General features: G+C 33.2%; 1 protein-coding gene across 3 annotated transcripts in view; it reads right to left on the bottom strand.

Annotated features, from left to right (window-relative positions):
* Positions 1 to 958: 958 nt before the first annotated feature.
* SYCP1 (synaptonemal complex protein 1) overlaps positions 959 to 13205 on the bottom strand; it is a 99267-nt gene continuing 87020 nt past the window's right edge. For 2 of the 3 annotated variants that reach the window (XM_074188506.1, XM_074188504.1), the window contains exons 30-33: positions 9014 to 9193; positions 5560 to 5709; positions 3739 to 3825; positions 960 to 3647 (exon numbers count right to left, since the gene is read on the bottom strand). In XM_074188506.1, coding sequence (XP_074044607.1) covers positions 3504 to 3647; positions 3739 to 3825; positions 5560 to 5709; positions 9014 to 9193 — 561 coding nt within the window. In that variant the 3' untranslated portion in view covers positions 960 to 3503. Of the gene's footprint in view, positions 3648 to 3738; positions 3826 to 5559; positions 5710 to 9013; positions 9194 to 13205 lie in introns of all 3 variants that reach the window. The other variant, XM_074188507.1, reaches the window with a different exon arrangement.

Raw genomic sequence — 13205 nt, 5'->3', positions numbered from 1 at the left:
TTTTTTAGGTTTTTGCAAGGCAAATGGGGTTAAGTGGCTTGCCCAAGGCCACACAGCTAAGGTAATTTATTAAGTGTCTGAGACCAGATTTGAATCCAGGTACTCCTGACTCCAGGGCCAATGCTCTATCCACCGCGCCACCTAGCTGCCCCTGAAATATAGTATTTCTAAAACAATTTAAATGCAACTTCTGGATTTGCATGACTTTGGGGCAGCTAGATGGTGCAGCGGATAGAACACTGGACTTGGATTCATAAAGATTCATATTATTGAGTTCCTAGACATTTCAGCCTCTGACATCTCCTAGCTATGTGACTTCAACAAATCACTTAACTATGGTTACTGTATCATTGCTAAGAAAATTCCAAATAGACTCACAGTCAGATATGACTGAACAACAATATACCATCTTAATCCAATAACACAGTAGTATGGTACTGGACTATTTTATTTTCCTTACCAGAAAAAAAAATTTGTTTCCCCTTATGTAGTATAAATAAAAGTTTGGAATTTGTATAAAACTTCTTAAGCCTTTTTTGTAGTTTACATTTTGTACTATGTCTCATTTCCACACAATTTCTTGTTTTATAATTATTACCCAATCTTATGACAAAGATTCATGGTCATAGTAAACAGAGCATAGTTTTAGAACCTAGAAGATGTGGGTTCAAACCCTGTCCCTGGCTGTATTACTCTAGTTAAGTTACTTAAGTTGTCAGTGTTCCAAGCTATTCTTTTTTAAAAAATGTTTTATTTTTATTATGAATTTGACAAATATCAACAAACATGAGCAATTTCATGAAAAAACAACAAAGATTGCTTACGACCCTGTTTCTGTTATGTATAATTTTTAAAAGTAGAAGTTAAATTTAACATAGTAATTGTAAATTACAGAATCAGTAGATTAATAATATATTTTATTTTTAACATAGCTATTACTATTTAACATAATAATTCTAATACTTCTCTACTTTTTTTAATTCTGAATTTAATAACTCTAAATAAAACAAGCATTTCCCTCTATGAAATAACAGAAAAAGAGGATTGAACACAAAATGCTGTAACATAGAACTATATAATAAAGTCCTGGGTGGCTAATGTACAATAGGGACTCATAGATAGATTTGGAAGTATTTTTAGCACCTCTGGAAAAAAAGAGTGGATTTCCACTTTTGTGAAAAATAGAGGGGGCAGCTAGGTGGCGCGGTGGATAGAGCACCGGCCCTGGAGTCAGGAGTACCTGGGTTCAAATCTGGTCTCAGACACTTAATAATTACCTAGCTATGTGGCCTTGGGCAAGCCACTTAACCCCACTTGCCTTGCAAAAAAAAAAAAAGAAAGAAAGACAGAAAAGAAAAATATAAGTGGCTGGGCACTCTACTTCATTCTTCTCTTTTAAAGAAGATAAACAGACTTGAATTTATAAATTTCACAATGGATATCTGAAGTCTTGAGCAGCAGTTCTTTCAGGGTCAGGATAAAAGTCACTTTCCCTGATCACTAGGGTTAGTTCTACCCCAACCTTGGAGGTTAACAGTAAACACAATCTAGATTCTTCTTCCCAATAAGGTTTATTATATAGAAGACAAATCATCAGATAGTAAGCAAACATACATATCTTGCACACAAGAAGCCAGACAGATTAGTTTAGGTGAAATTAGAAGGATGTAATCTTGCTAAAAGATTTGAGAAATTAAGACAACTATTCACGTTTATATAAAGAGATCTTTCTTCATAAAAATTCTATGAAGTGGATAGTACAACAAGCATTGTTATAATCATTTTACAGATAAGGAAATTTCTGAAGCACAGGGTTTGGATGCTTTACCTATGATCATAGATTTGAACTTCAATCTTGACTTCAGTGTTCTTTTCATTACACAACATTGCCATCTATTAGTCATAGTTCATCCTGGGCTTGGGGAAGAGATTCAACTAGGTTAATGTGGAATGTCAGGAATGACCTGTATGCTTGCTTGTGTGTGTGTGTGTGTGTGTGTGTGTGTGTGTGTGTACACATATCTAAATCTCTATATCTATCTATCTATCTATCTATCTATCTAACTATTATACGTGTGTGTGCATATGTGTATCATAGAATCTTAGATCAAGACCTGGAAAGGATGTCAGAGTCCTTTCTCAGTCCAACCTTATTTTACAATTAAAGTTACAATTTCTCTCCCAATACTCAGGAGGGAAATTAAATGTCCAGTCCACATAGTGTCAAAGGCAGTTTTAATACTTAGTCCTCTGACTCCAGAGTGTTTTTTTTCCTCACTGGTTCATATGTTTTAAAATTAGAAGGAACTTTAGAGATCTTATAATCATGGATCTGGAGCTTGAAGAATCAAGGAAAATACAGAAAAGTTGCCCTAAGGTGGGATTTTAGCTGGACTTGAAAGCTAGGGGAAACTGAGGCATCAAAGCACTCCAAACAAGGGGCTGGCTAGTAAAAATGGAGTTTCTCATCTCAGATATATTGAGGAGGGAGTAGGCTACCAGGGCTGAGTTAAGAGGGTAACATATTCAGATATGTCCTTTAGGAAGATTACTGACAGAGGAATGGAGAATGGGCTAGAGTGGGGAGAGGTTTGAGCATGGTGGTGGTGTCTCAACAGATGATGAGTTCAGTTTTGATCCTGTTGCATTTTAATTGTTTAAGACATCAAGTTTAGGATATCTAATAGGCAGCAGTAGACAGGAACTAGAGATCAGAAGAAAGATTAGAGTTAGAAAAGTAGATTTGAGAATCACTGGAATAGATATGCTAATTAGAATTCTTGGAAGCTGATTATCAAGAGGGAGAAGAGAATTTAGAATTCTTGAATATATACAAAATTCTCTCAGAAATATCTAAAAAGAAAAATTACTTAGATTATTTTCACATAATTATATATACAGTAGGGATTATTTTTATATGTGTAAATATTATTTATATGAATTATTTATATATGCATATAAGAATCCTAAAAACCCATATAAAGTTATGTGAGAGATTTCTTTGTATGACTAAATAATCTTTCAACAATTAACACTGTAGAAATGCATAAAGTTTTTCCAGAATGCTATTCTCAAAAAGTTTAAATTAAATGTTGGACTGGCTTCACAGAGCCAATAAGAACTATTTATTTATGGTCAAAATGATTTCGTAGTAAAGTGTGAAACAAAAATCAACAGAAAATTGCTGTTAACAGTCTTCTAATAAAACATTTGACAACAATAATCTGAATCAAGATTATATTAATAGTTAACCTGTATTCAACAACTTGAATATAGTTACAACTTTTCAAGTAATATGGAATTATTTACACTGGAATTTAAAATGTAGCAGAGGAAAATTAAAGAAATGAATTTTTTTATGCAAATGCAAGTCATTTGAAACTTTGTCTATGTCTAGAAAACCTACAGCCTAAACAGAATTTATAAAGGATCCTCCCCCCAAAAATAAAATCTATAGCAACAAATTTGACATTATTTAACTACTTAGTTCTACTATCTAATTTTTAAGTAAATAACTTTTCTGCTTCCTTTATTTTTCTTTTCCTGTCCACTTTAGAAACTGCTGCCCAGCCATCTTCTTTCATCTTTCTTATAGCTGCAAATTTCAATGCTGATCCTGGAGTTGTTAAAGATAAAGGTCTATCATTCTAGAATAAAAATAAAATCAAAAAATGATTCTGTTTGATGAATAAGTTCAACTTTTAAAATTTGATTTCTGAATTAAAACTCATAATTTACCATCTTTGGTGTTGTGACACTTCGATGAGAAACTTGAGGATAGTTCTTGTGTGACTTTTGAAATTTCTCTTCATCTGAAACCATGCTCTTTAAGAAAAGATAATACAAAGGTAATCAAAGTTTTAAAAAAGTTTCTGTACTATCATAATCAATATTAAATTATTATATTATTAACATTTTATTATATTCACCACAGATTTCTTCTAATTTAAATACCCCCAAAATCATAAATCTCATATTTTCAAAACTTAAACCTTATTCAGTACATTCTAGAAAGGTTATATAATATAAAGAAAACTGCATTGTGTATTATATTTGTCCATTTATTTTATTAATTTCAGAGATGTAGTCTGTCCAAAATTTAAGATAAATTATAACATGAAACTAAAGCCATCAAAATGAGTTACCTAAGATGCTTTCCTACATTATACAAAATTTCTATATAAATTAGCAAATCTCTCCTCCTTCCCTTTGGTCACATAAAAGTTATTCCTACTAATTAAGGATAATCTCTCAATCTCCTTTTTTTCTTTTTCCCATAGCGTTTAAGGTTTACATTGCACATTTTAAAAAATTCAAAACTTAAAAACCAACTAGCATTTCCATTTATAGATAGAACAAAAAAAGAAGGTTTCACATGAAAATGGGAATCTTCATTATAGAATTAAATTTAGACATGGCCTGACAAGGATGACAATCCAAAGAACTGTCACCTCTCTTATTCTGAACACTATGCATCAATTGATATGTTTTATGCATATATGAGGTTTTTTAGCTGCCATGTTACATTTTTTTATTCATTTAAGTTTATGGCTCAATAAAACCTCCAAATCTTTTTTACATGCACAGTTGACTAGTTATATAGCTCTAATCTTGTACTTGATAAAGTGTTTTCTAAAAGTGAAAGATAAGATATTACATTTCTCTGTTAAATCATCTTTTTAAACACATCTTTTCAAAGTCTTTTCAGCTACAGATTCTGCTATAACATGCTATCATTCTGTGTCATCTATAAATCTATAAGCATATCACTAATGCATTCAACAAAATTATAAATAAAAATATTAAAATAAAAATGGACATATTCCTAGGTATTTCATTAGAGATCTCTCCCTAGATATCAACTCATTAAAATCTATTCTCTAATTTTAATTGTCAAACAAGGCCAGAATACAACTATTATTTAATCTAACCCTCATCTCTTCATCTTCATTTTTATAAGGATGGCATCGAAGAATTCATCCAATATAGGTTGAAATTTCTATAAACTTCCTATAGAATTCCCCTTATCTACTGGCCAGGAAGAATTTCCTCCTAAAGGGACAACCCAATCAGCTGGATTATTTCAGATTCATAGAATCTCAGTCAGAAATCTTCTAGACTAAATATACTTGCAAAGGAATCTTTTCTATAGCATCCATAAGTGAAATAAAGTCTTTACCTAAAGACCTTCAATAAGGGAGAATTTACTATCTCACTAAATATTTCATTTTTGATAGCTCTCTTAATAACCTTTTATGAGAGAATAAGGGTATCACCCATTTAGACTTATCACTTTTTAACAGACCTTTTTAAATTCAGTTTTATTTCAAGGGACACAATATCGCCAAATCTGAATATGGTGTGCATGGCTATGCCATATCCACGTTAGATCTGGATATGGCATATCCAAATCTGTGTAATAATGAAGCTCATTATACTAAGATTCAACAGATTTTCATTATAATAATGATAGCTGCTTCATTAAAATGCAATACATGCAAATAATTTAGAAAAAAATGCAGTACAAGAAACCCCATATCTAAATAATAATATGTTTACCAAAAGGTCAGCATGTGATTGATCTGAACTTTCTGAATTTGTATCAAACTCAAACAGCATTTTTCTTTTTCTAATTATTCCTTCCTTGTATGGATTCTTCTCTTCATTCTGCAGCATTTTCATTTTTGTTGGTGTCTTCACAGTATATGCCTTTAGAAAAGAAAAAAAATTTACAATGATAAGTATTTATGCGTGTGTATATATATATATATATATATATATATATATATATATAATTTATGAAAAGATTTAAAAGAATTTTCCAACAAGCAGTTTTTATTCTCTAATTAATTTAATTAATTAATTAATTAAAAATTCCTTTTGCAAACATTTATCTTTTTGTTTTAGGGTTTTTGTGAGGCAAATGGGGTTAAGTGGTTTGCCCAAGGCCACATAGCTAGGTAATTATTAAGCATCTGAGGTCAGATTTGAATTCAGGTACTCCTAACTCCAGGGCCTGTGCTCTTATCCACTGCACCACCTAGCCACCCCTACAAACATTTATCTTAAAAAAGAATTTTTAAATAAAAATTTTCTCTTGATAGGTTCAGCAATGCAAATTTTGAAAACTTCCTAACAAAAGTTATCTGTCAGTTAAGAAACATGTCCTGAAAAAAATTAAAAATTAAAATGAAGCTATCATTATAGAGTGACAAAGTAAGTCTAATAAACACATTAAATATAATATAAATAAATATTAAAAAGTTTCAGAATATGAACCAGAAGGTGACATGTGTTGCCATGATGAGAAAATGAACTTTCATCATATATTTTCTTTCTAAATTTTGTGAGTTTTCAATATTATGCAACTAATTCAAATACTAGGAAATATGGAAGCTATTATCTTCATATATTACCCCAATATTTTACAAAATAGGTTGAATTTTTTCACAGTTACTTCCTGTAAATTTGGCATATGGAGTTGTATTAATTCTTCCAAGTCATTAAAATGTCATTTAGTACCTGAAGGAATCAATGCTCTTCCCTTAGGATCTAATATAACCAGAAAAATAGATTAAGTAGAGAATAATAGATTACTAAGTGTTTCCCTAAAGATCTGAAAAGTATGAAAACTTGAATTGCTCTCAAGAAAAGTTTTAGGTACTGGTTTATAGTATAAAGGTAAGATTCCTCCTTTAATCCAATTAATCAATCAATCAACTTAATAAAACTTTAAATGTGTAATCAGAGCCTTTTGTTCCCTGTGTTCTCTTTAATTAAGACAAAAAATAAAGAGGTGTGACTAGCTGGGAGAATCAATTGTCCTCACTGAATCTACTCAAAAATGTCAGTCCATCAGTGAACTTAAAGCCAGAGGGGTCCATCCCAGAAATGAAAGATTTCACTCTCCCTTCCACTTATTATATCATTGAAGAGTAGGGACCAAAAGAAGACAAAACAACCAGTCTTGAGTAGAGATATGCCATAGCTGTTGTTTGTTCTTCCTTCTTAAAGACCATGACATCAGGGAGGTTATATCATGATATGCAAGTGAGTTGAATTTAAGGGAAGAAGTGCTGTGCAAAGTCACCAGCCTCACTTTCTTCTCCAGAGCCAACTGGGTCCAGTAGCCAGATCAGAATGACTGAAGATGGCCCTGGATGCAGTGCGAAATCTTGGGTTTTTTAAAGCTGGATCCTTCCTAGGTCACAGTTTGACTTGAGGTACCCATTCAATTAGTAAGGCTAGATAAGAGAGATGAGGCAAAGAAGAAGAAAAAAAATTGCTGGGAGGGTAAGAGATATATCAAGGACAAACACAGGTACATAAAAATCTGAAAGGGAGCAGAATAGCTTTCAGGCTTGTGGTCCCTTGAACCAGAAAAAAATAAAAGAGTTATTAATTTATTCTTTGATATCATGAGTTGCTTCATGACATGTGTGTCTCATCATCACTGTACTAGCCTTAAATCAATCTTCCTATGACGTTTGTGATTACTTGTGAGAGACTATGCCCGGGATTTTTGTAAAGCAATATTTTGTGCCAACTGATTGCCCTCTGCAAACCCAATTTGTCAATTAGTTGGGAGAATGTGTTTTTGGGTAGGGTTGTGTGTGTGTGTGTGTGTGTGTGTGTGTGTGTGCTGTATAGTAGTTTATTATGTAACATATAATATGTATTTAATACTATTCTTAATGATTCAAACAAATTTAAAAGTGAAGGATAGTTTTAATTACAGTTAAATTTCTGACATTAAAATTATGCTTGTTTTGCATACACTTAGCATTTCCAAATAATACCATATTGGACCAAATACAAGGTAAGAGTTATTAAAGAAAATTAAAATGATAAAATAAGACTTGCTTCCTACTACTGTGTAAATTGTGAACCTATGGAAGATTCTACGGCAGACAGATTCTAAGGCAGCTAGATCCTTTTGAGACAAGTGACACTTCAGTAACAGGTACTGCTTTTTCCCATTGTCAATTTCTATTGCATATATTTTATAAACAGTACTTCTCAAAAGTCCAAAGTACAATGTCATTAAGGAAAGATCAGAGAGATGGACTAAATAGGTATAAAGAAATCCCCATAAATCTCTGTTGCTATAATCCTATAAAATATTTTTTTCTTGTTTTAGAAGAAAAGTAATAGAGGCAGCTAGGTGGTACAGTGGATAGAGCACACACCCTGGAGTCAGGAGGACCTGAGTTTAAATCCAGTCTCAGACATTTAATAATTACTAGTTATGTGATCTTGAGCAAGTCACTTAACCCCACTGCCTTGCAAAAATCAGAGAGACAGAGGAAAAGTAATATGGAAAGAGTATTAGAATGGATTTCAAGTTCAGAGATTCAGGTTCAAATCTCAACTCATTTGCAGATGTTGACATTATGGTGACAATAAACAAATCATTCAACCTATTTGAGATTTATTTGAAAGATAAGAATATTACTTAGGCTCATGAGGAACAACTAAGATACAGCATGTAAACTGTTCGGGACTCTATAAATGTAAAGTACCACCTTTATTTAGAAAACTAAATGTAAGCATCTTAACTCCAGGTCACATGTTTTGTAAATAAGCCCATTTTATCCATGTTGATATAAGGCACAGTAATCAATGATATCTAATGCTTCATGTGACAGAATGCATTTTTGTAATTAAAAAAATTTTCTTGAAACATGTTACCTTATTGTCAGGTTTATCTTATATTTAGACCAATGCAAACAAATTGAATCTGAGACCCTAATCAATGTGTTTTACTAATTTTCATAAATACAATGAATTAATATTACATGCAGACTTATGCAGACATTATATGATTTGTCTAATATGTAAGAACAAGCAAATATTAAAAAATAGGAACCAAAATGCCAATTCTTAAATATCTTTCAATAAATAATAGCTACACAGATATTGCAATGATATTAATCTTACCAACACCATAGGGTTTTTAAAATTATATAACATCTATAATGTTGATATCCTTTTGAAAAATTAAGCAACTAACCTTTAATGATGATATAGGTAAGGATTTTTTGGCAGGTGTCCAAAAAGATTCTTCTTTGTCTTTTGATTGGACATGATCAACTGTTTTGAAATTTAATGATGCATTTTGTGAAGCATCAATTTTAGAATCAACTTTCCAGTTTCTAGTTTCAGGAGTTGCCAAAACAGATGTTTGTATTTTCTACATTGAATACAAAAACATTTAAAATAATCAGTAAAATCATTTTTTAAATGTATTTAATTAAAAAGAGACAATTACTGTAAAGAATAATGTGTTAGCACCCAAGAAGACTGATTTCTAGCTTGTATTCTATTATTGGCTTTTAGATTATGAGCAAATAACATTCAATCTCAAGGGGAGCAAAGGATAAGAAGATTGGAGAGGTAGGATGGGGCCAGATTATGAATATCTACAATCTAAAATATGTTCATTTTGCTCACAAATCAGTCAAGAAAGGAAAGAAATAAACCAGATAATTTGAAGATTGTAGATAGTTGGGCAGTCTTGTAAAGGAAAAACAAATAGGAATAAAGGGGAGAAATGGCTGCAAATAATGGTGTATAAAAATTTAAAAATTAGATTGTACTTAAATAATTAAGCACCTTCTACAGGCAAGGCACAGTGACAGTCACTATGATACAAAACCAAAAATAAAAGTCATTGTTCACAAGGAGATAACAACATACATATGGACAAGTATAATACAAGCTAAAAGAGGCAAAAGAAAAATATCAGAGAAAATAATATAGGTGATTAGCATAGAGGTTGGGGAAGCATAGGTAGATTTGAGAATCAAAATCGTAGAGATGGTAATTAAATCCATAGTATCCGATGAGATGATTAAGTGAAGTAGTATAAAGGGAGGAGAGAACAGGGACCAGGACCCTATGAGACCCCTACAGGTAGAGCATGACCTGGAGGAAGATCTAGCAAGGAGACTGAGAAGTAGCAGTGGATTAGGTAAAAGGAGAACCAGGAGATTGATATCCCAAAACCAAAGAAAATAGCATCTCAAGGAAAGAGTGATCAAAAAGGTCAAGGAGAATGAGGATTGAGAAAAGGTCCAAGAATTTGGCAGTTAAGAAAACAAGAATGACTTTAGAGAGAGTATCAGTGGAATGGTGAGGTTGGGAACTGGATTGTAAGGGGTTAAGAGAGAGTAAGGGGGCAGCTAAGTGGCCTAGTAGATAGAGCACCCATCCTGAGTCAGGAGTACTGGAGTTCAAATCCAGCCTCAGACCTTAATACTTAATGACTCTGAACAAATCATTTAATCCCATTACCTTGCAAAAATTGAGACACCTATTATAGAAAGATTTCTCAAGGAATTTAGCCACAAGGGGTGATAAAGAGATAAAAGATAATTGGTAATAGGGATAGAAGAATTAGGTGGGTTTTTTGGTGGATGGGGGAGATCTGGACATGTTTGTAGGCAGTAGGGAATGAGCCAGTAGACCAGGAGAGAATGAAGATAAGTGACAGAATGGGGTCGAGAGGGGGTAATTTGTTGGAGAAGACAGGACAAAATAGGATTGTTTGACCTTGATAAAGAGCAGGGTCACTTCTTCATGTGAGAAGAGGAGAAAGAGGCAGAAGGCATCTGAGTGGTGTAAGATGAGGAAAAGGGGCAAAAACAGGAAGCTCAAAGAAAATGCTGGGATCAGCTAGATGGTACAGTTGAGTACCGGGGTCCACAGGAGGACCTGAGTTCAAATCCAGTATCAGATACATAATACTTACCCAGCTGTGTGACCTTAGGCAAGTCACTTAACTCCACTGCCTCACAAAACCCAAAGAAAATAGCTTTATTTTTATTTTAATTTTTAAAAAAAAATTTCTGTAAAATATGAGGCAAGCTTAGAAGATGGAGAAAGAGAAGCTATGGGAAATTTGAGGAGGGATGAATAGGTTTGGAAGAATCATTGAAAAGCGTATGGGATCTGTATCCAGATAAAGAACCATGGAGTTTGAAAAAAGTTCAAGGACTATTCCCTTTAATTTAGGGGAAAAAAACTGAAATCTTATTGTCTGATCTTGTTATCTTCAAACTTTATGTTTCTTCAGTAAGGATATGATTTCTCTCTCATCACACTTAATTTGGATCAATGTACAACATGGAAACGATGTAAAGACTGACAAATTGCTTTTTGTGGGGGGAGGGAAGTAAGATTGGGGGGAAAATGGTAAAACAAAATAAATAAAATCTTTAATTTAAAAAAAAAGAGTATGGGAAATGTAGGAGTTGCAGAACACAAATTTGTAGTGGACCCAGTCAAAATGGTTTCATGATTTTTTTTCAATTTTGTTCAAGAGCACATATTTCGATGGTGGTGAACAGTGGAAGTCATTGGAGACTGAGCTTAGCAGGGAACAATCAGATATATAAAAAGAGAGGCAGGAACTCAAGAGGACAGTGAAAAGTTAAACCAGATCACCAAGGGATCAAGATGAGGAAAAGGAGAGAGGAGATAGAGCCATGATAATGGCTTGGAAGAGATTTGAAGATCAAGGCATTAGACATCTAATGATAATAAGGTCTGTTGGAGAAAGGCAGAAGGAGAAGCAGAAAGTCATTAGTTTATGGTCAAATAATAGGACTTCAGGATTCTTGAACATAAAAGTGGTACACTTGTGAAGGGTAATGAGATTAAATTTTATAGTCATCTTTGTGCACAATTGAAGTTTGGTACAGAAGTAGATCATAGGAAATGATGGGGTTGAAGAACTGAGTGATGAGGGTGTTTGAAAGAGTCAATATACATGACAAAGAATTCTAATGTGAGGGCAAGAATTAGGAATGGCCACACGGAGGAAGACCAGATATGTTTTGTTTGATTGCAGAGGGAAGAACCAGAATAATGTTTCTTTGCAGAAGTTGCAAAGGGGGGAAATTTAGGCTTGATGTCAGGAAAAATTTAGCTCTAAAATCATCCCTCACTGGAAATCTTCAGAGACTGGATGACCACCAGTTGTTGGGAATATTATAATGGGGATTTTTATTTAGAATTTGGATTATTAGGTAGCTGATCCTTCCAATTCTAAAATTTTGCAAGTCTGAAATGCCTTACTGAAATCTAGGCACATTATACCATCTCTATAGCTGATTTACCAGTACAGGAAGAGGAAAAAGCCCTTCCTGTCAAGAACAACACTTTTACTTGTACCCTTGACCATATTCCCTACCCCTCTGCTCCAAGAATTCACCTCTAAAAACATTTCCTCCTTCCCTTTAATAATCTTAAAATGTTTCCTACTTACTGGCTTCCTCTCTAATACTTAAAATATGTCTAGATTCTCACCCACTCCCAAAATATTCATTCCACTCTGCCACTCCCTTAAGCAACTGTGCTATATCTCTCTCTTCTACCTTTTATAGTCAAGTTCCTAGAAAAGATTATTTATATGGGGAGGCTAGGTGGCACACTGGATAGAGCACTGGTCTTGGAGTCAGGAGTACCCGAGTTCAAATCCAGCCTCAAACACACCTAGCTGTGTGGCATTGGGCAAGCCACTTAACCCCATTTGCCTTGCAAAAACCTAAAAAAGGTAATTATTTATATTAGCCTGTCTTTTGTTAGCCCTTTGGCCCCTTGAAATAATTTCATCATTTAACTGCTTTCTTCAAAATTATTAATGATTTCTTAACTTGCAAATTGATGGCCTCTTCTCAGCCCTCATCCTTCTTAATCTAATTGTAGCATTTTATCATGTTAACCAACCACTCTCCTTCAGGATAATCTCTTTGGGTTTTGGTGACATTGTTCTCTTTTGAGCCTTATTTTGTCCATGTGGCTACTCCTTGGTTTCTTGTCCTGAATCAATATCCATATACCAACCCCTAAAATGTAGTTTTACCCAAAATCTGTTTTGTTTTCTTTTTCTTTTCTCTCTTGTCTTAAGATCTTAATTCAAATTTGACTTTGGACACTTAACTGCTGTGTGTCCCAGGTAGGTTACTTAACCTCTGTTTGCCTCAATTTACTTATTTGTGAAATGGAGAGAATAATAATTATACATACCTCACAGGGATTTTGTGAAGATAAAAATTAGATAATATTTGTAAAGAACTTTGCAAACATTAAAAATATGATATAAATGCTAGCTACAATTATAATAATTATTATTACCTCATAAGCTTCCATAGGTTCAACAATCATTGATCGGCACACAACTTCCAAATTTATATTATCTA

The sequence above is a fragment of the Macrotis lagotis genome, chromosome 5 (genome assembly GCF_037893015.1).
Source record: "Macrotis lagotis isolate mMagLag1 chromosome 5, bilby.v1.9.chrom.fasta, whole genome shotgun sequence".
Classification (NCBI taxonomy): domain Eukaryota; kingdom Metazoa; phylum Chordata; class Mammalia; order Peramelemorphia; family Peramelidae; genus Macrotis; species Macrotis lagotis.
This window is presented reverse-complemented; position numbering and strand designations above follow the sequence as displayed.